The sequence below is a fragment of the Mytilus californianus genome, unplaced genomic scaffold (assembly GCF_021869535.1).
Source record: "Mytilus californianus isolate M0D057914Y unplaced genomic scaffold, xbMytCali1.0.p SCAF_1, whole genome shotgun sequence".
Classification (NCBI taxonomy): Eukaryota; Metazoa; Mollusca; class Bivalvia; order Mytilida; family Mytilidae; genus Mytilus; species Mytilus californianus.
This window is the reverse complement of record NW_026262581.1, coordinates 1,441,192-1,465,523: the sequence shown is the minus strand read 5'-3', so window position 1 is coordinate 1,465,523 and position 24,332 is coordinate 1,441,192. Positions and strand designations below refer to the sequence as shown.

The window sequence follows — 24,332 nt, the reverse complement described above, 5'->3', positions numbered from 1 at the left end:
TCACCACTCTGTATATCTTTCACCACTCTGCATATCTATCTCCACTCTGTATATCTGTCACCACTGTGTATATCTATCACAACTCTGTATATCTATCCCCATCCTGTATATCTACCACTACCCTGTAAATATATCATCACTCTGTATATCTATCACCATTCTGTATATATATCCCCACGCTGTATATCTAACACCACTCTGTATATCTATCTCCACTCTGCATATCTACCACCACTCTGCATAACTATCTCTACTCTGTATATCTATCACCACTTTGTATATCTACCACCACTCTGCATATCTATCACAACTTTATATATCTATTACCATTTTGTATATCTATCACCACTCTGTATATCTACCACCACTCTTCATATCTATCACCACTTTATATATATCTATCACCACTTTGTATTTTTATCACCACTCTGTATATCTATCACCAATCTGTATATCTATCACCACTCTGTATATCTACCACCACTCTGCATTACACACATATCTATCTCTACTCATTCATCGAGTACCATCTATGACTATAGGACATTCAACAAGTACCTGCTATAGCTTTGGGACATTCACCAAGGAACTGCTATAACTATAGGACATTCAACAAGTTCCTAGTATAACAATAGGAATTCAACACGTACCTGTTATATACTACTATATAGAACATTCAACAAGTACCTACTATACCAATAGGATATTCAACACGTACCTGCTTTAGATATAGGACATTCAACATGTATTTGCCATTACTATAAGACATTCAGCAAGTTCCAACTATAACTATATCTACTCTGTATATCTATCACCACTCAGTATATCTATCACTACTCTGTATATCTATCACCACTCTGTATATCTATCACCACTCTGCATATCTATCACCAATCTGTATATATCTTCCATCACTCTGTATATCTACCACCGCTCTGTATATCTATTTCCACAATATCTATCTCTCGTTTGTATATCAATCAATACTCTGTATATATATCGCCACTATGTCAATCTAACACCACTCTGTATATCTATCACCACTTTGTATATATATCCTCACTTTGTATATCTACCACCACTCTGTATATCTGTCTCCACCCTGTATATCTACCAACATTCTGTATATCTATCACCACTTTGTATATCTATCACCACTCTGTATACCTATTACCACTCTGTATATCTATCACCACTCTGCATATCTACATTCACTCTGTATATCTATCACCACTTTGTATATTTATCACTACTCTGTATATCTACCACCACTCTGTATATCTATCAACACTCTGTATATCTACTACCACTCTGTATATATATCACCATTCTGTATATCTATCACCACTTCGTTTATATATCACCATTCTGTATATCTATCACCACTTTGTATATCTATCACCACACCGTATATCTATCACCACTCTGTATATCTACCACCACTTTGTATATCTATCACCGATCTGTATATCTACCATCCCTCTTTATTTCTACCACCACTCTGTATATCTACAACCAGTCTGCATATCTCTCACCACGTTATATATCTCCACTCTGTATATCTATCACCACTCTGTATATCTATCACTACTCTGTATATCTATCACCCCTCTGTATATCTTCCACCACTCTGTATATCTACCACCACTCTGCATATCTATCACAACTTTATATATCTATCACAACTTTGTTTATCTACTACCACTCTGTATATCTACCACCAGTCTGTATATCTATCACCACTCTGTATATCTATCACCACTCTATATATCTACCACTACTCTGCATATATATCACCACTCTGTATATCTATCACTACTCTGTATATATATCACCACTCTGTGTATCTTTCAACACTCTGTATATCTACCACCACTCTGCATATCTATCACCAATTTATATATCTATCACCATTTTGTATATCTATCACCACTCTGTATATCTACCACCACTCTGTATATCTACCCCCACTCTGTATATCTATCGCCACTCTGTATATTTATCACCACTCTGTATATCTATCACCACTCTGCATATCTATCTCCACTCTGTATATCTATCACCACCCTGTATATATATCACCACTCTGTATATCTATCACCTTTCTGTATATCTGTCACCACTTCGTTTATATATCACCATTCTGTATATCCATCACCACTTTGTATAGATATCACCACTCTGTATATCTATCACCACTCTGTATATCTACCACCTTTCTGCATATCTATCTCCACTATGTATATCTATCACCACTCTGTATATCTATCACCACTCTGTATATCTACCACCACTCTTTATATCTACCACCACTCTGCAGATCTATCACCAGTTTATATATCTATCACCATTTTGTATATCTATCACCACTCTGTATATCTACCACCACTCTGTATATCTACCCCCACTCTGTATATCTATCACCAATCTGTATATATCTTCCATCACTCTGTATATCTACCACCACTCTGTATATCTATTTCCACAATATCTATCTCTCGTTTGTATATCTATCAATACTCTGTATATATATCGCCACTCTGTTAATCTACCACTACTCTGTATATCTATCACCACTCTGTATATCTATCACCACTTTGTATATCTATCACCACTCTGTATATCTACCATCCCTCTTTATATCTACCACCACTCTGTATATCTACAACCACTCTGTATATCTATCACCACTCTGTATACCTATCACTACTCTGTATATCTATCACCCCTCTGTATATCTTCCACCACTCTGTATATCTACCACCACTCTGCATATCTATCACAACTTTATATATCTATCACCACTTTGTTTATCTATCACCACTCTGTATATCTACCACCACTCTGTATATCTATCACCACTCTGTATATCTATCACCACTCTATATATCTACCACTACTCTGCATATCTATCACCACTCTGTATATCTATCACTACTCTGTATATATATCACCACTCTGTATATCTTTCAACACTCTGTATATCTACCACCACTCTGCATATATATCACCAATTTATATATCTATCACCATTTTGTATATCTATCACCACTCTGTATATCTACCAACACTCTGTATATCTAACCCCACTCTGTATATCTATCACCACTCTGTATATTTGTCACCACTCTGTATATCTATCACCACTCTGCATATCTATCTCCACTCTGTATATCTATCACCACTGTGTATATATATCACAACTCTGTGTATCTATCCCCATCCTGTATATCTACCACCACCCTGTATATATATATATCACCACTCTGTATATCTATCACCTTTCTGTATATCAATCACCACTTCGTTTATATATCACCATTCTGTATATCTATCACCACTTTGTATAGATATCACCACTCTGTATATATACCACCTTTCTGCATATCTATCTCCAATATGTATATCTATCACCACTCTGTATATCTATCACCACTCTGTATATATACCACCACTCTTTATATCTATCAACACTCTGTATATCTACTACCACTCTGTATATCTATCACCGTTCTGTATATCTATCACCACTTCGTTTATATATCACCATTCTGTACATCTACCACCACTCTGCATATCTATCACCACTCTGTATGATCTATCAAAGTTTACTGACTTTGAACATGTTGAACTAGGTTATAAAATGCTAGTACTATCAGATCGTTTTTTTTGTGTCCTATTTATTGGTATACTTTTTTTTGTCTGTATTGTGTTGATCTGGCCACCGTTTCACAAAGCCTTCTTAACCTACGATCACCGTATCATTTTACGATCCGTTTACGTGTGGTTCTACGTTCCCGTTACGTGTGTTTCACAAAGGCATCGTAAAGTTGATCGCAAGTTACGCACTGTGTATCATCGTAAGTGTATCGTAAAACGGAACTCTAGCTGTAAACAGGAGGTGTGAATCGTAGTTTATTTACATCGGAATATGGCACACTCTTCTTTCACAGATCGATGAGTCGAGCATGCCGATGAGAGCGGACGTGAAAATGTTTGCAGAGAGAATCCTTCAACATCATTGAAATTGTTTTGCCAAATTGGTTTCATGGATACATATTGTTATCCTTACATCTTATATTTTATGTTTTGGATTATATTTTTTTGTTGAGGAAAGTTTCTGCAGATATTTTCAGGTTTGTTTGAGACATGTGGTCAGATGGAATCCATAAGAAGTTTCCATGTGGGAAACTATCAGACCAATCTATTTGATGTCTGAGGGTTTTAGCTGTTGTTCCCCTAATGGATCGGTAGTTTCTTTCCGAGATGCTTTATTGTAGGATTTTCGGCTTTCCTCTACCAGGAATACAGCTGGGCATTTAGCGGTATCGGTTTGGAATCCAAGTATGTCCTTTCCGGTTTCTCGTTCGTTGCCTTGACATTTGTGCGGCATCCGGGGTGACCTTATCCTTTATTTTGTATATAATTGTTTCTTTATTTTGATTTTTTTATATTTGTGAGGACGAGCGAATCAGGTGAGTGGGTGTGTTCGTATGTTTTTCATTTGTAGACGAAACACAAGCCTTGTATCTTTGATGGGTTACTTCCTTTGATATTCAATAATACTTTTTTTCTTTGTATCGGAAATTTGAAATAATATATAGGAGAGTGACGAGACGTGTTTATATCTGATCAAAGAATTAAACGAATTTTTTTACAATTATTTGATAATGTCTAAAGTTATTATAGTACTGCAATTTTAGAGGAGATATGATTGATTGATTGCTGTTTTCTGAACGTACAGTGGGAAATATTTCATGCAGATTTATGAGCAAGAGAAGAATTTTCAAACAAGAAATAAGAAGTTGCATGCGTTGTCGTTGAAAAGAATTAAATGAAAGTCCAATAAAAATAAACAAAACCAGTGTATATAATGTGCGAATCCTGAAATACCATTTTCACTGTATCCGTTATGAATTTCTAATGTAGAATGATAAATAAACAGACGACAAATTCATGATTTTTGAATAGAATAAGAAATAAGATATAATGTGTACTGTTTTTATAAATTCATGATATAGGTATGAGATGCGGACGGGTTTTCATCGCGCCTACAGCCATCCAGGTGTAAAATTGATACACAAATAGATAAATATTAAGAATAGTTCACGAACAGAGCGCGCAAGAGATTTAAAAGCAGCAGTTAAGTTTCATTTGCAGAAAAATGTACCTTTTAACATAATTATTAATGTTGTATAACTTAAAACAGGTTTTGTTATTCAGCTTGTTGATATTGAATTAAATTCCACTATGCTGTTTTCATTATGCGATTCATGTTTACTGTCGAATAATGATACTATAAGAATTTACAGAATAAGCATATTTCTTACTGAATAGAGAAAAATGGCCAAAAGAATTACAGAGTACAGAAATGTAAAGCCCACCCCCCCCCCCCCCCCCCCCCCCCCTAATCCAGACCCTCATATATCATTGTGACGGATAGTTTTGTTTGTTCTATTTAACTGTTTTTATTTTCGAAAAGAATATTTGTACAAGGTGTTGTTAATAAATGTAACGGACAATATATACCATGCCCTCTCAGCCGACGTCGTTATTTCATTTTTAATGAAAGAAAGTATTTAAAAGCTTCTCTCCCTGTGCAATATGATTTATTAAACTCATTAGGCAGAGCATTTTTTATGACTACTTGCATAATTGTTTAATCGTATTAAATTCTGTATCAAATTTATATTAATAATAAAAGTTTCAGATCTTTAATATTGAAAACGGGTTAAAATTATTTACTTGCATTAATATTGATATAAAAACATCCAGTGCGTTTTTTTTGTGTTTTTTGTAGATCTAAGAAAAAAGCAACTCTGTTACACTAAAACAATTGACTAATTAAAATTGTCACATGGTGTCTTCTTATATCGTGATCTGTAATTTATATATTCGCCATCCGTAATTATTATCTAAAATGTTTATTTGGCATGCCATACTCGATAGAAGTGCGGACGTGAAAGAAAGCACTCTTCACAAAAACGTGAACGGAGATTATATTTCGATGATTTCGTCATTCATAGCCCCCCCCCCCCCCATTTATAAAATATAATACGCGAATCTGAATATCTGTATTAAAATTGAATGTTGACACCGGTGTCGATCTGTTGGATGTAGAATTTATTTTCAAAAAAGGTGTTTGTTTAGGATATACCATTCCACGGAGATTACATGCTTGACAAATTTCTGCAGTTTTCAATTTTGTTTAGTTTTCAAGATTGATATGATTTGGAATAAATGACGATTTAACAAAATTATTTATGGTAACTTTATAAACAAAATTATTTATGGTAACCTTATAATCAAATATAACTCATATGACACTCTATGTTGTGCTAAATATTTATTCTTGCTTGGTCTTCTATCCGTTAACGGGAATTACAGGTTTACGAAGAAAACATTATGACGGCCGGTACGATCACTATCGTTGTGCAATATGTAGATAATAAAGAAATATAAAAATCTCAGATATAAGTATAACAAGCTACGGGTATATAACTCGAAGTAGTTAGTTTTGCTTTGTTACGGTGGGACAAAATAAAATGGGCGCTTTACCGGAGAACCAGTGAGTAGCGCAAAGCTAACAAAACCTGCGTTTCAGGAGTAAGTGCATGGGACCTATTTGTATCATGTTTTATATCTGGTTCTATTGCCAATGTTATTTAATTGATACTGTGTCTATCCAGTCTGTATCTGGATATAATATCCATTTCATTTTCAAAATGATCAAACGAAGAAAGTGTGGTTCTAATATTGAAGATTTTTCTTCGTCTTCTAACATTTGCGGCATCTTGATCGAGAATAAAGCCATCTTAGATATGGTTTAATTCATATTCGCGGACAAACTATGATCGAGATACGACTGGGTATAGCTGTAGTAAGTTACGCCAGGATTTACGTATTATTTACGCTCATCTTAACTTACGACGGCTTTGTGAAATGGCTGTAAAACCTACGATTTATTTACGATGAACGTACGTTGACACGTAGACTTACGAAGGCTTTGTGAAACGGTACCCTGGACCTTTTTCATCAAATTTTTACTTTAAGTTCTGACTTCGGTCTTATCCCATGTGTACAGTTTCAGTTTAAGGTATGGTTTGGCACTAGACCTTTTTTTAGCCCCTTCCAAATATGCATGTGCCTTCCTCCGTCATGACATATTGTGTCATTGAGTCTTTGTTCCTGTATTTCATTTTGTTTTTGTTGTAAATTTAAATCAGGCTGTATGTTTGCATATTTTCTTTTTTTTTACACTCGTCGTTTTAGAAATTAAAAAGAAGATGTAGTATGATTGCCAATGAGACAACTCTCCACAAGAGACCATATGACACAGAAATTGACAACAATAGAAGACGTTACTAAGTTGAAAAACTTGTGTCTAATCCATTTGTCATTTTGGAACAATAAAATATGTTTAAACTAACAACTATACGTCACCGTACGGCCTTCGAAGCTAGAATACAGTGTTGCTGTTTACTGAAGTTACTCTTAGACTAGTAGCTCTGTACTGTTTTCTTGATGTTGGAGGTCCATAATATTTTTTTGACGGTGTTGTCCATGTACCATTTTGTAGATCGTACTTCTTGGGCATATGTTTTATAGCGACACGCAACTAGAACTTTGGCTATTTTTCAGTTTAAGTTGTCGTCAGCTAGCAATTTATCTATTCTTTTTTCGGGCTGATTACAGATGTTGTTCAATAGTCCAAGTACTCGGATATGTAGTTGGGCTTCTACTGGTAGTATTCCGTTTAGGATGTTGATAGTAACATCTGCTACATAAGTTGGTAATGAGAGTATAAGCTTATTAGTAGCTTTTTCTGGAAGTTTTCGATTAATTCTGGTGACTTGTTTTTGGTAGTTTTAGCTCTTATCCATAGAGAAGTACTGGAGATACGTAACACGAATGACCGAATGACACTTGGAATGACCGTATGACACATGAAATTTTAATCTTAGTTTAAACAGTATTTATTAATGAAAAATTTTACAAGAATAAAGTATTAAAATATTACATGAAGTTTTAATCTAAGCACATATATATGTGAATTTTAAACATTGATTTATAAATAATAGTACATTAAAAGTGTATGTTATAACTAAAACATGATTTATTTAAGCAGGCAAGTTCATAAAATGTTAATATAATTTCGTGGATACATCTGTTCCTGATTGCATATATACGATCGCTCAATGTGTTCAAGTTGGACTACCAAAGTGGGGCCCTCATTTGTAAAATATATTATAACTCACTGACACTCCATGAATTGAAATGTATTTCATTTAACAGTCAACAAAAATTATTTTAAGTAATAATTTTGCGGTACGTTTTAAAACCGCTCAGGGCCTCCTGAGTGCACTCAGGACATGTAATAGATATTTTAGTGGGCGTTGAGGGTATGCATCCGATAAATTATTTATTTTTTTATCTTAATATTTTTGTTTGAATAAAATTAATTGAATATTTCAGAAGTTATTGAAGTGTTTATTAACACGCGCCGTTATTTGGAATATGTCATGCATGACCGATGATCATATTCGATACCAATTATCATGTTGATTAGGTCTATACAAATACTTAATTAGGTCGTCTGATCTTTAGTAATTAGTGAAGGTAATCAACACATACTAGTTAACCAAGCAAGAAAGGTTTTTTTTTAGAACAAAAATAAAGATAAAAGTTGCAAAAATTGTTAAATAAACGTTTCGTTTTGTTTGTAATAATATTAAAGCCATTTGAGAATTTTAAGAAATCCATTCAGTTTATTTAATTTGAAAACGTTAACAAATATAGATCTTATTCATTGCAAAGTGTGGCGTCCTTCAGGGATCAAAACCCCGTTTTAACAGCGTTTGTTTAAAGGTTAATTATGCATTGGCCACGTGTCGTTAAAAACAAACTGATTAACAATATAATAGAGTTGTAAGGTAATAAATATTTCAGGTATTGGGCATTTGTCATTATCATGATTAGATTATCTAATTGACAACAAACACTTTATACAACTTACCAAGTAAGTACTAAAATGTAACACTTTGCAATAAATGGATGATAAATTCCTGCACCATATTTTACTCTTTTAATAGGGAAAATTAAGGAAAGAAAAACGGCGGGTGATATTTTTTTTTTGAAGATTATAACTTTCTAAAAGAAAACTCATTAGAACTTCGAAATGGTGTATTTCAACTTTGCTTAACTTATTTCAACATTTTAGTTATTTGTCCTAGTTAATTATGCGGATACCAGATTTATGTAACATATTTCACTATCTTCATAAAGACAAATACGGATATAACATTCAAATTCTCTTAAAAAAAACCTCTCAAGACAAACTTCTAAATTCTAGATCCCTCTGATCTTCATTATTATCGATACACTTGTCATACATGTACATCCTGAATAAATCAATTGTTATTTTTATCAAATTTGGAAATTTAAAACTTCTAAAACGTTTCCCGTAAGAGCGTAATCTTTCATTTTTCTCTATCTGTATAGATGCACCATTGTATCTATATCTTATCCCTTATGACCATGAAATTTTCCTCCAATTTGTCGTGGCTTTCTATTGGCTACTTTTTTTCAGTTAATCGATTTTCTCAAAATTCTCAGATAATCCCGGATTATCTCAGAATTTTCAGATAATCCCGGATTTTCTCCAGTTAATAATTTATCTAATTTTGTGAGGAATATAATGAATTATCTCAAATATGCATTAAGCTGAGAAAATCCCGGTTTATCTTAAAATTCTGAGATAAACCGGGATTATCTGAAAAAAATCGAGATAATCCCGGTTTATCTGAACTTAATGTAAAATAGTGAGATAATGCTAGTTTATCTGAGATAATCCTAGTTTATCTGAGATATCTAGGATTATCTATAAAAGTGGTTCAGGCGTGCCATAAGTATGTTCAACCCTCTTCTTTTTATTTAAGATACTAAACTGGTCGGTAGTCGTGGTATTTCACGACATATTATTTTACTATTTTTTCCCAAATGAAATGTTGAAGACCTGATGTAACCGAAATAAGAGACAGGTAATGCATTGTCTCTGTCGAAATTGACGTGAAGTATCAGAAACGCTTCAAAAAATTATACAATACTTTATAATTATATATCCGGGCACTATTCAGATTCTTTTGACCATTCCATCGAAAATATAATCATAAATACAAGGCCAACAAAGTAATTTACTATGCAAAATCCATGTAATGTAAAGCATATATTAAGGAGGAGACTGTCAAAATTGGAAAATAAGCTTATATATATATATATATATAGAGATTGCCTAACAATGTAATTTTAACACACTATTAAGTATGTAAATATAAGAATGTTTAAAATATTTACAAAATGATGAAAATAAACGCAATATTTCGCTAGACTAACTAGCTTTATCAAGCGTAGATCTATCCAGGTGAAATCGGATGTAGATGATAAGAAACTTTTGCAGCTCAATGTATATGTTGCACTTGAATTTAGCTGCCTTGAAAATAATACATAATTTGGATGAAGTTCAAGATTTTTACAAAATTGGTAGTTGAAGTTAGCAACGTCCATTGGCCAATATTACAGGATATAAAGGACGATGCTGTGTACTAAATTATTCTTTATCTTTCCTGTATCTTTTCTCATCTTTTTCGTTAAGACCATCAGGTTCTAAAGTGTGGAGTTGGTGGATCCAATATTATCTCTTCTCCTTCTCGCCGTGGTGTCCCACTCGGTGTTGACTTCTATGATTTGGAAAGTAACCTTATCAAAAGAATGTTTCGTTGAACGAAGATGTCTTGTGAGAGGACAGTTTTTGTTGGTTTTGTACCATGAACGATGGTTATTGAGCCGAATATTAAATTTGTCCATTGTTTCTCCCACATACTGAATGCCACAAGTGTCACATGTTAATATATAAATTGAGTTCTCCGTTTTACAGTTGGAATTTGAGTAGATGGTATAATTTTGTTTAGTAACGGAGCTGATGAAAGAACTGCTTGTATTGGCAGCTTTACAACACAAGCAGTTCCTTCGACCACATTGTTTGTAGCAACCGGGAGATAGAGTAGGCTGCTTTGCTAATACAGATGTCACTAATTTGTCACGGATGTTTTTAGGTCTTCTGAAGGCCATAACTGGTGGTGGGGAAAATACTTTTTTAAGATTTGAATCATTTTCTATAATTTTCCAATGCTTCTGAACAATGGAAGACACATTTTTAAAATCAGGATGGTAAGTGAGTACAAGGGGTGTTCTGTTAGCTGCTTTATTCTTATCTTTGTACTCTAGAAGTTCTTGGCGACTAGTTTTGTTTGCACTTTCGAAAGCGCTATCAATTATGTTGTTATTGTATCCTCGAACAACTAGATGTTTACGTAGTTGTCCAAGTCTAGCATTTTTCGTATTTTCAGTAGAGCATATTCTCTTGATTCGCAATGCCTGGCTGAATGGGATGCCACGGGAGCAGTGTTTAGGATGGCAACTTTTAGGAGAAAGGAATTGATGTTTGTCCGTTTGTTTGGTATGAAGGTCCGTTATAATGGTTCCGTTCTTGATGTAACTCGAAGTGTCGAGGAAGTTTATTTTCTCTAAAGATGATTCATATGTAAACTTTATTGAATGGTGGAAAGTGTTACAGTTTCCTAGAAATTCATTAAGATGTTCTTGTGAATCTGTCCATTTGAAATCAATATCGTCAATGAATCGGAACCATGATAAGGGCTGGTATGGAGCACTAGCCAAGAGGCGTTTTTCAAGTTGGCCCTTAAATATGTTGGCATATGACGGGGCCATTTTTGTGCCCATACTAATACCGTCTATCTGGAGATAATGTTTTTCATTGAAAGAGAAGTTGTTGTTCTCTAGCACTAGTTTCAGAAGTGTAACAAGGCACTCAGTTGGAGGATTTTTTTCACTACGAGTGTTCCATACCTCTTCACACGCTGCTATTCCTTCGTCTTGTGGAATGTTGGTATATAAAGAAGACATCATTTTGTAAATATTTAAAACATTCTTATATTTACATACTAAATAGTGTGTTAAAATTACATTGTTAGGCAATCTATAATTTTATTTGTGTAATTGAATTAATCTCTGTACTGATTAATCCACACTCCCATAGATTTGTATGTCATGTGCTGCTATTTATAGGCACTTATATATATATATATATATATATATATATATATATATATATATATATATATATATATATATATGTGTGTGTATAGGTACGTCTAAACAAGTGAGAACTCTACGACAGATCCATCGATTGGATCACCAGTGAAGGTGATACACGGCTGAAAACACATATTATATTTATAATTACTCTAAATATCAGCACAACAATGTTAAATCTGCAAATTTGCGGAAGCAAATCTTAGTTCTTCTCTCGCCGGGATTCGAACTCATGCTATTGGGATATCGTGACAGCACCGCCTGCACTGTGTCCAGCGCTCTAGACCACTCGGGCACCTAGACTGAAGTGGGTCTATATATATATATATGCGAATTTTTTTTAACATTATTTTATACATACGAGAATCAATGATAAAATAAATCTAAATGTGTATATAAAGAGTCACAATGTAAAGAATATAGTAGTTTGCTGTTTTAGAAACTAAATCGATACCATTACAGCCATTGGATGGTGTAAACTTCCCCCCAAAAAAAAACGAATATGGTGTAATGGTGTATGACATATGGTGCAATGGTAGAAGGTGTATGGTGCTATGGTGTATGGTGTAAGGGGAATGGTGTGATGGTGTAACGTGCGATCGGGAATAGTGTGAATGAATGGTGTACGACATTTAAAACTATGCAAAATATTGATAAGAACTGATTTTTAATTTTATACATTAATTTACAATATTGTGATCAAAATTCGTTTTTTGAAATAAATAAATAATTTAGTAGTCGCACGCTTTCTTTGAAATTAAATTGCATTATGGTGTAATGTGTAAGGTGTATGGTGCAAAGGTGTAACGTGTATGGTGTAATGGCACAGGGTGTATGGTGTAATGGTGTATGGTTAATGGTGTAATGGTGTATGGTGTTAGTGGGAAGGTTACACCATCCAAGGACTGTATCGTTTTAAAACCATAGGTTAGGTCTGATATTAAAAGTGTAAAACTAAACAATCTGTCGAAAGTATACCTGTCCTAAGGTCAAGTCAGGAGTTGACCTATTGACAGGAACGGTCAAAATACGACCTGTCAATATTTCTGGTATGGTATGGTATGGGGCAGGTCTATAGGACTGGTTCGAGGCAGACTTGTCAATACTATAATGGTGCTTTATAATTTCTAGATAGCAAAAACAGCAAATGTCAACTATAATATAACAGATAGCAAAATAAGGAAATGAACATATTTGCCCTCAGGGTCATACTTTATAAAAATACCCAGAACCTTTATCAGTAAAATCATGTAAGTCCTAGGGCTTTGCACAACAAACTGAAGTAAGATTGAAAACTCCAACGATCATAGTTGCTTGTTCATTCAAATATCATGCTAATAACAAAATGTATCCCATGGAAATATCATTTAATCATCATATTAATCTGGTTGTTTAAGGTGCAAAATATATGTTCATGTTTTGTGTGATCACAATTCACAGCCCATAATTTTTAATTACTTTCGTTGTAGAAATAACAAATAATTTACAAATAGGATACTTCAGATACAGTTAAGTCTGCATCACATCTTGACTTACATCTAGAAATTGACAATGAGGGTCGGTTGAAAACAAAACTTTACGACAAAAGAGATGATTTCAGCTTCCCAATTGTGAACTTTCCATTTCTATGTAGCAACATTCCAGCAGCGCCTGCATACGGAGTATATATCTCCCAATTGATACGATATTCCCGGGCTTGTGATTCCTATCATGATTTCCTTGATAGAGGATTGCTGCTCACAAGGAAGCTATTAAGCCAAGAGTTCCAAATGGTGAAGTTGAAATCATCCCTTCGTAAATTTTACGGACGCCATCACGAGTTGGTTGACTGTTATGGAATAACCGTTTCACAGATGATATCGGATATGTTCCTTATTTCGTAACTACAATACCCTTCCCTTTTCACGAATGTGACTTACCTAATTAGACTATTTACCGGATTTGTAATAACATAAGCAACACGACGGGTGCCACATGTGGAGCAGGATCTGCTTACCCTTCCGGAGCACCTGAGATCACCCCCAGTTTTTGGTGGGTTTCGTGTTGCTTAGTCTTTAGTTTTCTATGTTGTGTCATCTGTACTATTATTTGTTTGTTTGTCTTTTTATTTTTGGCCATGGCGTTGTCAGTTTGTTTTCGATCTATGAGTTTGACTGTCCCTCTGGTATCTTTCGTCCCTCTTTTACGGAAAAAGTTATGAATTTGAATGATGTAGAACTGTTTTTAGGAAATTGTTGGATATATGTCTGTATCTTATCCTAGTTACATAACAAAAAATATTACAGAAGGAAAAATTAAAGTTGGTGAATTAAAAAGTGTTTGCTTCAAATGCAACCATCCTGTAGACAATCTGTTTTACGTGTACACATTTATAATAAGGGCACAGAGAAACTTCATTGAAATTTTTATAGATATTGACATTTATTATTACCTGAAGAAAAATAATCTTTTATATAAAATAAAGGAGGCTATTTCAGTCAATGTAGTCGATTGACACTTCAACTGAATATTTTGATTCGAGGACGTATATTTGAAACAATACTGCATTGATTTTCATTTTCATTTTTAATATGCTGAACTATTATCACAATTAAATAGTGCTCCTGTCGGTTAACTGAACGATTGTCATCTTACAATTCATATTTATACCTATTTCTTTTTTTCTGTTACCGTATCTGTGTTTCAATATTCATGAAATGAATAATATTTTCATAATACGGAAACGTAAGACAATGTGTGAATTATTATGTTGACATAAATCTGTTACATTGCAACCCTTCGTATTGTGTTTACAGCGTGACTTTACATGTATTTTTCAAAATTTGTAAATGCATAATATATATTTTAAGTAAAGTAAACTTTTTGCATATAATATTTAAGAAATTTACAGTACATTACAATGACATTATTTTTTGTTTTAGGTGTTACAAGAAACGAAACATATCAACAATTCAAATTTCAACCATGGAACGACAACATTGGTGTTCATTTTGTCTTATCCCTTTTAAGGATGAATTGAGTTTGAGAGCTCATCTTTATATCCATGCAAAACAGCCACCAGTTTCCTGTAGTCTGTGTCCGTTAACATTTGTGCATCATAGTCAATTAGGAAATCATATCAGATATAAGCATTCGGATTATATCATCAACACGTTTGTTGAAAATGCTGAAAGTATTTATAGAAAAAATATATCAGGAATTTCACCTGAGATAGAATCTGATTCCGAATGGACAGACAGTTCCGAAGAAGAAGACATTTTGGAGGATACAGATTCGGAAAGTGTGGAAGAGCCCGTTGAAAGCATTTCGAATGAAATAGAATGCATCTTAGCACAAAATGTGAATGATGCTTCTGACAATAAAAATCCTATATGCGAATTTGATCCGAAAGGAGTCAATACTAAACATATGAATATTTCAGATGGACATTATGGCAATGTAACGAGTTGTGGTGTTTCATTTCTTGTCAAATTAGAAAGGGAAAAAACAGGAAGACATTATTTGAATATCACAAGAAACATTCCTAATTCAGAAGATAATTCTAAACGACACATATTACAACAGCATATGAAGTCGGCGTTCTTCAATTCAGATGACTGTGTGTGTACTAACCGACCTAGTTATAATTTCAGTGATGAAAATACAGACCCTGATTTACGGTTTGTAGTAAATTTATACATTAAGATACAAATTGATTGTTAATTTTACAACACCACTTCATTACTGCTCTAAACTATGACGTGTACATGTACGGTATATATATCATCTACGATTAAATGAATATTGTGCCGCTGAAAGGATCTCTAACTTACTAGTATATATTGTTTTTTTCTATTCTTTATATTTTGTAAATGATATACGTTGAACTGTTAAGAATAACTTTAAATCATAGTATTTTACAAAATCATTTTTCATGACTGCTTTTGTCAACATGTGATAGTCAGATATAATTTAGCAAAAGGAAGAATTTAAGATAGCATAATGCCTCTCGCTGTCTTCAAATCTCGCATAGGAAATCCTGTTAAAACATATTTGAATTACGTTATTTAAATTTTATATCGTAGTAAATGCACTAAAATGTAGATGTAAATAACAACCAGGATTATATTACGTGTTGAATAAATTTAACTTACAGATCAATAGTAGAGTTTTCTGAAATTTTGCATCAAAACCATTCTCGTATAGCTTCAATAATTGGCGAAAGTTAACACTAATCAGTTTTTTAGTTTATCTGAATGTAATGCAATTTATGTCTTAAGGATGTTCGTTACTCCGTTTCAAAATAGCTATGATAACAAGCTTTTCAAAATACTGTGATTATTTGATAGTATATAAATAACAGACCTAAAAAAGCAGAAATAAATTAGGGTTCGTGTCATTATTTTCGGAATATAAGCCAACGAAAATTCGGCAGGAAATGATTCTCTTTAGTTTTTCATACATTTAACATTGGCACCTTTTTTTGACAAAGTATAAAACAAATAAAAGGATTTTTTGAGATTTTCAAATATGGCTTTTTAAAATATGTAATAAATTTATGAAAAGAAAAGTAAGGGTTAGCGGGCTAATTTTTTAATGAATCTACATGAAGCGAACATCCTTGAGATTTTTTTGTTAGTGAAAATAATTCTTTCTATTTGAAGATGAAAGGTTCAGACTAAGCTTTGAAATTTTAGGGAAAATAGAAAAAAAAGTTGTGGCAAATTAAAAGTATAGCATTACACACCAATGGCACTAGTTATTTATATGTAGTAATGCATTGGAAAAACTACAGGGGTTTCTTGCTGGTCTGAAACTAGGATGTACATACATACATGTGGTAATCCTATGGTTAAATTAATAACACCTCCTCTCTTCTTCTGAAGTAAACAATAGTCTATCTTGATATGTACAGTTAAGGCAGCTAACCCGTACAGTATTTGACATAGTATCTATCATGCCTACATAATTGCCAATTTATAAAACATGTCTGGCCATTAGTATTTTAAGTAAAATTCTACTTATTTAGCAAAACGTCTCGGAACTTAAGGTGCTCTGTGCTCTTCAACTTCGTACCTTAATTGACCCTTGTACCTTTTTTGATTCGAGCTTCACTAATGAACCTTTTGTAGACGAAACGCGCGTCTAGCGTACACAATTTTAATCCTGGTATATATGATGAGTTTATTAACTACAGTAGCTTATAGTTTGCTACCTTAGTTTTAAAGACATTTCTTCCTACGGTCCAATATAATTTGCTTCTAAATTCAATCTTAAAGATGAGAATAATGCACAGGCGTGTGTATTCTGCTAACACTTTGAAAGTAGTATACACTGAATATGTTCTTTTCCTTCCTCATGGCTGTTTTTGCTAAGAAGATGTATCAACCAGTGTAATATCATTTAGACATAACATTATCCAATAATTTATGCTCGTACTGAAAGGTGTTTTATTACTTTAACAAATGTGGACACAGAATAGTATATACAGTAATTGTTGGATTTGTATTAGTTGATTTTTGTCATGATAATTTGGGAAATATAAACTGTGTTTAGGATGACATGAATAGTAATATTATGGAGATATGGTTCCCTGTATTTGTTCTTATTGGGCTGGACTAAAAAGTGTTGTTTTTTTTCATAGTGGAGCAGCAATGTTTATTCAGCACGGTGTACCGCACCCAATCTGTTTCATTTGTAAACGATTAAGTTATAATGTGTGATATGGTTTGTGAGAAATTGGTCATATGTCTCTCTTATAGAGTTCTATGTTAAACTGTGTTATATGGTGACAGCCATTTTGAACTTCAAGTTCACACAACAATCTCAATATTAGTATCATCGTAGTATCATGCATTCAATATTTAATTTAAAGGTTTTAGACGGTTTCTGAAAAGAAGATATTTATATGCATTTTCAAACCAGTTGTATGCGTAATTATGTTCCAAAGTGGTGTCATTTTATAATTTCGAAATAGGTACCATATCCTTAAAATAAGCAAAAGAACACTCCATTGTGCATTGGTGTATTATTTGGTTTCAAAGTGTGATAATGTTTCTGACACGTTGTTAGTATGTATTTCACATGTAGTTCATTTATGTTTTAAATGGTCTTTCGTTTATTTGTTTATCATAACAAAAAAATCCCAAATTAGCATGTGATCACTTTATAAAAATAATAAAATGTGGTATGATTGCCAATCAGAAAACTCTCCACCAGAGTATTCTTAGTGAAATCTGTAATTCCTATGTGTGATAAGATTGATTGATTGTTGGTTGCTTAACGTCCAGTGGCAAATATTTCATGCATATTCAGGACGAGAACAAGTTCACAATAAATACAATAGGTAGGTTCTGTAATAGATTAAGGGATAAAGGTCGGAGAAATTTAGACTGCCACGGGAAATGAGGGTATATTGGATAGGGACAGAAATTTAGCCTTGCAACAGGTCACCTACGGACCCCTCAAAGAGTTGTTGCAAGGGTTCTTAACGTGCAAAGAGCGTGGCACTCTCTTTACACGAGGCATCGGATTTAACGTCCCCATTCTGACCGGACGCTGTGTGATAAGAAGCTTTGTGTATGTATTTTTCATAGGGTTATATGCTATAAAAAAAAAACAATTTCCACACGTTCCAAAGATGCAGTCCTCTCCATTTGGGATTGGCACAAACAACTTAACATGAGTGAAATATTATATATGGATCGTTCCCAAAATTCCCATTTCGATATGCCAAGCAATTCATTAGAAGATCCCTGTAATTTTATAAATTTAGAACACAATATTGAGTCTATCAATAATTTTGCATTTCCGACTCACACAAACAGAAACTCAAATAGTTTAAGTACTTTCAAATGAAAAATCTTGTCAGGTTAAGTTCCAATTGGCAAAAGATGTTTTCCAGCAAAAGATTCAAACTTAAAAAAATTAAGGACGATGATTGAGACATGGTAATGACATAACATCACTAAGTTTTGATATATATAGTCTTTGAATGAGTTTTCTGCTTAGACTTCCATGTATTGGTTGTCAATATGTAAAGAAATGTTAACATTTTACAATAATTTTTAGTCAATGATTAAAAAAATTGTATGATAGGTCAATCAAGATATATTGCGTTGGTTAAAAGAAATGTTTTGATGCATAATTGTGTTGTTCATTTTTTTGTTATGTCGAGTAAAACATCAATGATGAACTTAAAAAAAATGGATACTGAAATTAGCAGTACAACGAAAATGAAAAAATTTATGAATTGTAAATTTGTGGTATACAAATAGACCATTGCTGCAATGACTATTAACTCACAACTTTATTTTATTTGATAATTAGATACTAGTAGTCAGTTAGGCCTTATAAGGTTCGTCCTTTTACATCAATAAACGAATGCCATTTAATTGTACTCGTCAGTAATCAATAGATATTTAAAAACCGGGTAATATGTTACTGTTAGCAATTTTCAGTTGAATGTTACTCAGTTATCTTTTAATATATGCTTTTTAGTAAAAGTAAAGTTAGGTTCCGTTGGTAATAAAATGCTTCAATTGTCCTTTAACAGTCCATACTATGCTTCAATAATACCTTACGCTGATAGTAGGAGGCGCACCACTAAATAAATATTTCGTTTAGTCAAATGTTAAATATGCAAATTTTGCAAAAAATCATTCAAATACAATCATCTTTTCATAGCATTGCCATGATGCTAATCGTAACAAACAAGAAAATTGTTTACACTATAAAGATTTGTTTTCTATCGATTCATTACCAAACAAGAAATTCAGTTTCAAATATTGCTGCTAAAACGTGACCACATTGCATTTAGCATATTTTCAAAATTCCATACGTACTAAATTGATGAATCTACTACTTTCAAACACGAAATTTCTATGTTCTGAAAGCAGTCGTTACCTTTTTCATCTCCTTCTTTGCAAATTGAGTGACGTATGGAAAATAAGATCGTTGATTAATTGCTCTTGTACAAATTACAAGCACTTATGAATATTTTAGCATTACTTTAGATCACTGTTCAAAATCAGTCTAGCTAAATAGTGGATTGCCCCATGAAGGAAAGCATATGCCATGGTTCAACCATCTTACCTTAAGATTTTTATGAACATATGGATTGTCTGTTTACTTATCTAAAAGTAATGCATAACATGGAACTTGTCGTTATGCAAAGAACCCTAAAACTACTCGGAAGAGAGTACCCAATCATGTAAAATACATTGCCATTGTACTTGCCATAACTTGAATTAAAAAAACAGTGTTACAAAAATGCATGTAAGACCTTTAAAAACCGTTGCTTATTAATTCTATTAGACGTAGAAACCAAAGGTAGTTGTGGTGAAAATATTCAGCACAAAGTTAAATGAACTAGAAGTCACTACATGCTCAAATGCTTACTGTAGGTCCTTCTTTTTGACATGCACAGACTTCTACATTTCCATCGTAAACCGGTAAACTAATTATAGTGATGTCCTTCGATGCACAATTTTACAATAACATTTACAATTCGAAAGTTTGTTTAATATGCCTTCAACTGTCGGTGATTTAGAGGCAGTTAAATTTATGCCAAACATTAACGCTACTTTTAATGCCGTTTTAATTTAACCATTGGTAACGTCACTATATCCTTTGTCAACAAGAATTGTACTGTTCGATATCTATAATTTCTCCTATACCAGTACCTACATTTTGATCAGTCTCCGTTGCTTCAATTTTGTCATCGTCCTCCGACATTGTTGTACATACGCTAGACGTTACATTGTTTCCGTTCCATGTTGTCCAATCTTCTTTGCTGTTTAACCATTTAGGTCCACTAAACCAGATTTTATTCTGTTTCATTTCTTCAGATGTTATACCACGGGTAAGCAGATCTACAGGATTGTCCGTCGTAGGGCAGTACCTCCATAAATTCTTTCCACACATACTTTTAATTTCTTCAATTCTATTTTTAAAAAATTGTCCCTGTGGTTTTACTGATGCAAGCCAACTAAGTACGATTTAACTGTCACTCCAAAATTGTATTTCACTGAAAGTTCCAGGAAAGTTTTTGCAGATATGATCAGCAAGTATTGCTCCAATTACAGCCCCCAATAAGCTCTAGTTTTGGTAAAGTTATAGTCTTGATAGGCGTTACTCGATTGTTTGCCATCACTATTGTTGGTTTTCTGTCATACATGATGTATGCGCATGCGCCGTAGGCATGTGTTGGTGCATCGGTTAATACCTGTGAGTTGGTAATTTTGTGTTACTCTCGTTTTGTGTTGTAGTACTTCGATTGATCTCTATTTCTAATCTCAATGCAAGATCTTGTGAAATTGATATCCAGTTGGATTGAATATATTCCGGTAATATTTCGTCCCACTCCAAATTTAGCTTCCAAAGTGATTGCATAAAGATTTTTGCTTTTACAGTTAATGGGCTTAATAATCCTAATGGATCGAAAATCTTGGATGATTGTCGTAAGATATATTGTCTGTCAGTTTCCCTTCTTCGTCTATCTCGAAGTTGTTACTTTGATAAAACAACTTGTCCAATTTAGCGTTCCATTGCATACCAAGAATTTTAGTGAGTTCATCTTTGTCTAAGGTTTTTTGCAAGCGATTTCTTGTAATTTTAGACTGTTTGAATTCCAATACCATAGGTTGAATCCGCCTTTCGTGAGTAATTCTCTCGATCTCCTGTAATAATCTTTTACGCTATTTTCGTTATCAAAGCCAGTTAAAATGTTGTCCACATATAACCCATTTCCTAGAGTATCTGAAAATTTTCCCGGATTTTCCTTAAAATGCTTGAGAAGTGTGGCGCTCAAAATAAATGGCGAACATATAGCTCCGAAGAGTACGGACTTGAAGCGATATGTTATTAGTGAACTTGATGTATTTGCAGGGTCGCTAAGCTACAGGAGCCTCGTTTCATCTCGGTTTTTTCTCGTCGAGCTGTATTTGTAGAAATGCTGTTTCTATCTCTGAGGTAGTAGCATATTTCCTAGCGCGAAGTCTCATAAGGATTTCCATAATGTCATTCATAACAGGCGGGTGTCATTCTAAGCATTCATTTAGACTTGGATTACCTTTTCCATCTTTGCAGTTACAATCATAAACAATGCGCATCGGCGTAGTAGATGATTCCTTGGCAACAGGGTGTTGACTAATTATAGACTTTACTGCGGTCGGTCCATTTTATCTTATTATTCAACTATTGACCAGTAATAATCTGCGCCAATCAACAAGGCTATGTTGAATTTGTCCTCTGCGGATATAGGATGTGCTAGTCGTCATCCATGTAAGTATGGCAGTGCTTTAATTTCCTTCCGTGATTTAGTCTGAATAGGAGCGGCAATTTTCGGTACGATGATTACTTCAATTTCTATTCCTTTATCATCAACTGTCTCAATAACTGTTTTTGCTTTATCAAGATGACGAACCTGTCCTTCGTTTCCTCCAAAGCCAGATATTTTAAGTGCAATCTTTTCGGTGGACTCGATTTCTAATTTTTGCGCTAAATTCTCAGTTATAAATGAGTTCTCCGCTCCCTCGTGAAGTAAGATATTCGTAACGATGGATCGATTGTCGGACCAAACTGGTGTTACGGCAGTTTTCAGGAGAACTTCTATATGTGCGGAAACAGTAGAATGAATAATGTGATCGGCTTTAGTGGCGTTTCCTCTACGGTTGTTTGTGCTACGGTCTTATGTGCGCTTTTGCTGTTTGCTGTCAAGCTCTTTAATTCCGTGGTGTGTACATGTATACTCATGTGATGTCTCTTTCCGCACTGTCGGCATTTAAATTCAGGTTTTCATTCAGCAACTCTGTGATTTCCGAAACAGTTAAAACAAACGTTTTTTCACTTTACAATTTCTTTGTGTTTCTCAACATCTTTCACGTTTTTTCATGTATTCGGATGATGCGGCTCTTCACAAAATAAGCATATCTCACGTGTCATCGACTGTTTTCTGTTCTGTCCGTAAAATGTTCCGGCAATAAACGAAGCGGTCGGTCAAATTTCTAATCCTTTCTCTCTTTTTTACTACCCTCAATGATTGGATGTCCCAGTCGTCGTTTCCGCGGTCACGGATTATGTTTTTTCGTACATCGGACGGCAACTTATTGTATGTAATAGGAGTCAGAATAGTTCCAAATGTGCTCTCGGTTGTGCCTAAAGATTCTAAACTGCGTTTTCTACACTCAATGTCGGAGGACGATAACAAAATTAAAGCAACGGATACTAATCAAAATGTAGGTACTGGTATAGGAGAAATCATAGATATCGAACAGTACAATTCTTATAGAAAATTAACCCGCTTTACTGCATATGTGATGAGATTTGCAGCAAACTGCAGAGCAACGGAAAACGAACGGAAGAAAGACTTGTTACGTATTGATGAAATTGCAAATGCAAAATATTTATGGATTAGATATACACAAGGTAAAATATTTATGGATTAGATATACACAAGGTAAAATATTTATGGATTAGATATACACAAGGTAATTTTTAATAATAAAACGCAATCTATTTGAAAAAGAGAATTTCTATTTTATTCTCTTTTTTCAATGTTTTCTATTTGTGTGAACAAAATATTCCAACAAACATTTAACTGGCATGATTGTAACAAATATATTTGATGATGGTATCAAATAACGCTACACAACAAAAATTAGAGAACAATCTCAAGAAATAAACACGTTTTACTTTACGTATACAAGAAATGTAGAAATTATTTGTTAACAAGTATTGGGGAAATTTCCCCATAAAGTTGATAACCAATCAGATATCAATAATTTGGGAAATTTCCCCAAAAAGATGATGACCAACAACAAATCAATAGAATGGGGAAATTTCCCTAAAACGATGTTAACGAAAAAGAAATCAATAGAATGATAAAATCTCCCCAAAAATGATGAAAACTAAAAAGAAATCAATAGAATGGTAAAATGTCCCCAAAAAGACGATAACCAACAAGAAGTCAATAGAATGGGGAAATCTCCCCAAAAAGATGATAACCAACAAGAAATCAATAGAATGGGGAAATTTCCCCAAAAAGACGATAACCAACAAGAAGTCAATTGAATGGGGAAATCTCCCCAAACAGATGATAACCAACAAGAAATCAATAGAATGGGGAAATTTCCCCAAAAAGATGACTACCAACAAGAAGTCAATAGAATTGGGAAATCACC

General features: G+C 33.6%; 1 protein-coding gene across 3 annotated transcripts in view; it reads left to right on the top strand.

Moving 5' to 3' along the window:
• The window catches only part of LOC127727443 (uncharacterized), a 187,270-nt gene that overhangs the window by 12,586 nt on the left and 150,352 nt on the right, over positions 1-24,332 (top strand). For all 3 annotated transcript variants that reach the window (XM_052234780.1, XM_052234809.1, XM_052234771.1), the window contains exon 2: positions 15,093-15,830. In XM_052234780.1, coding sequence (XP_052090740.1) covers positions 15,136-15,830 — 695 coding nt within the window. In that variant the 5' untranslated portion in view covers positions 15,093-15,135. The remainder of the gene's footprint in view (positions 1-15,092; positions 15,831-24,332) is intronic.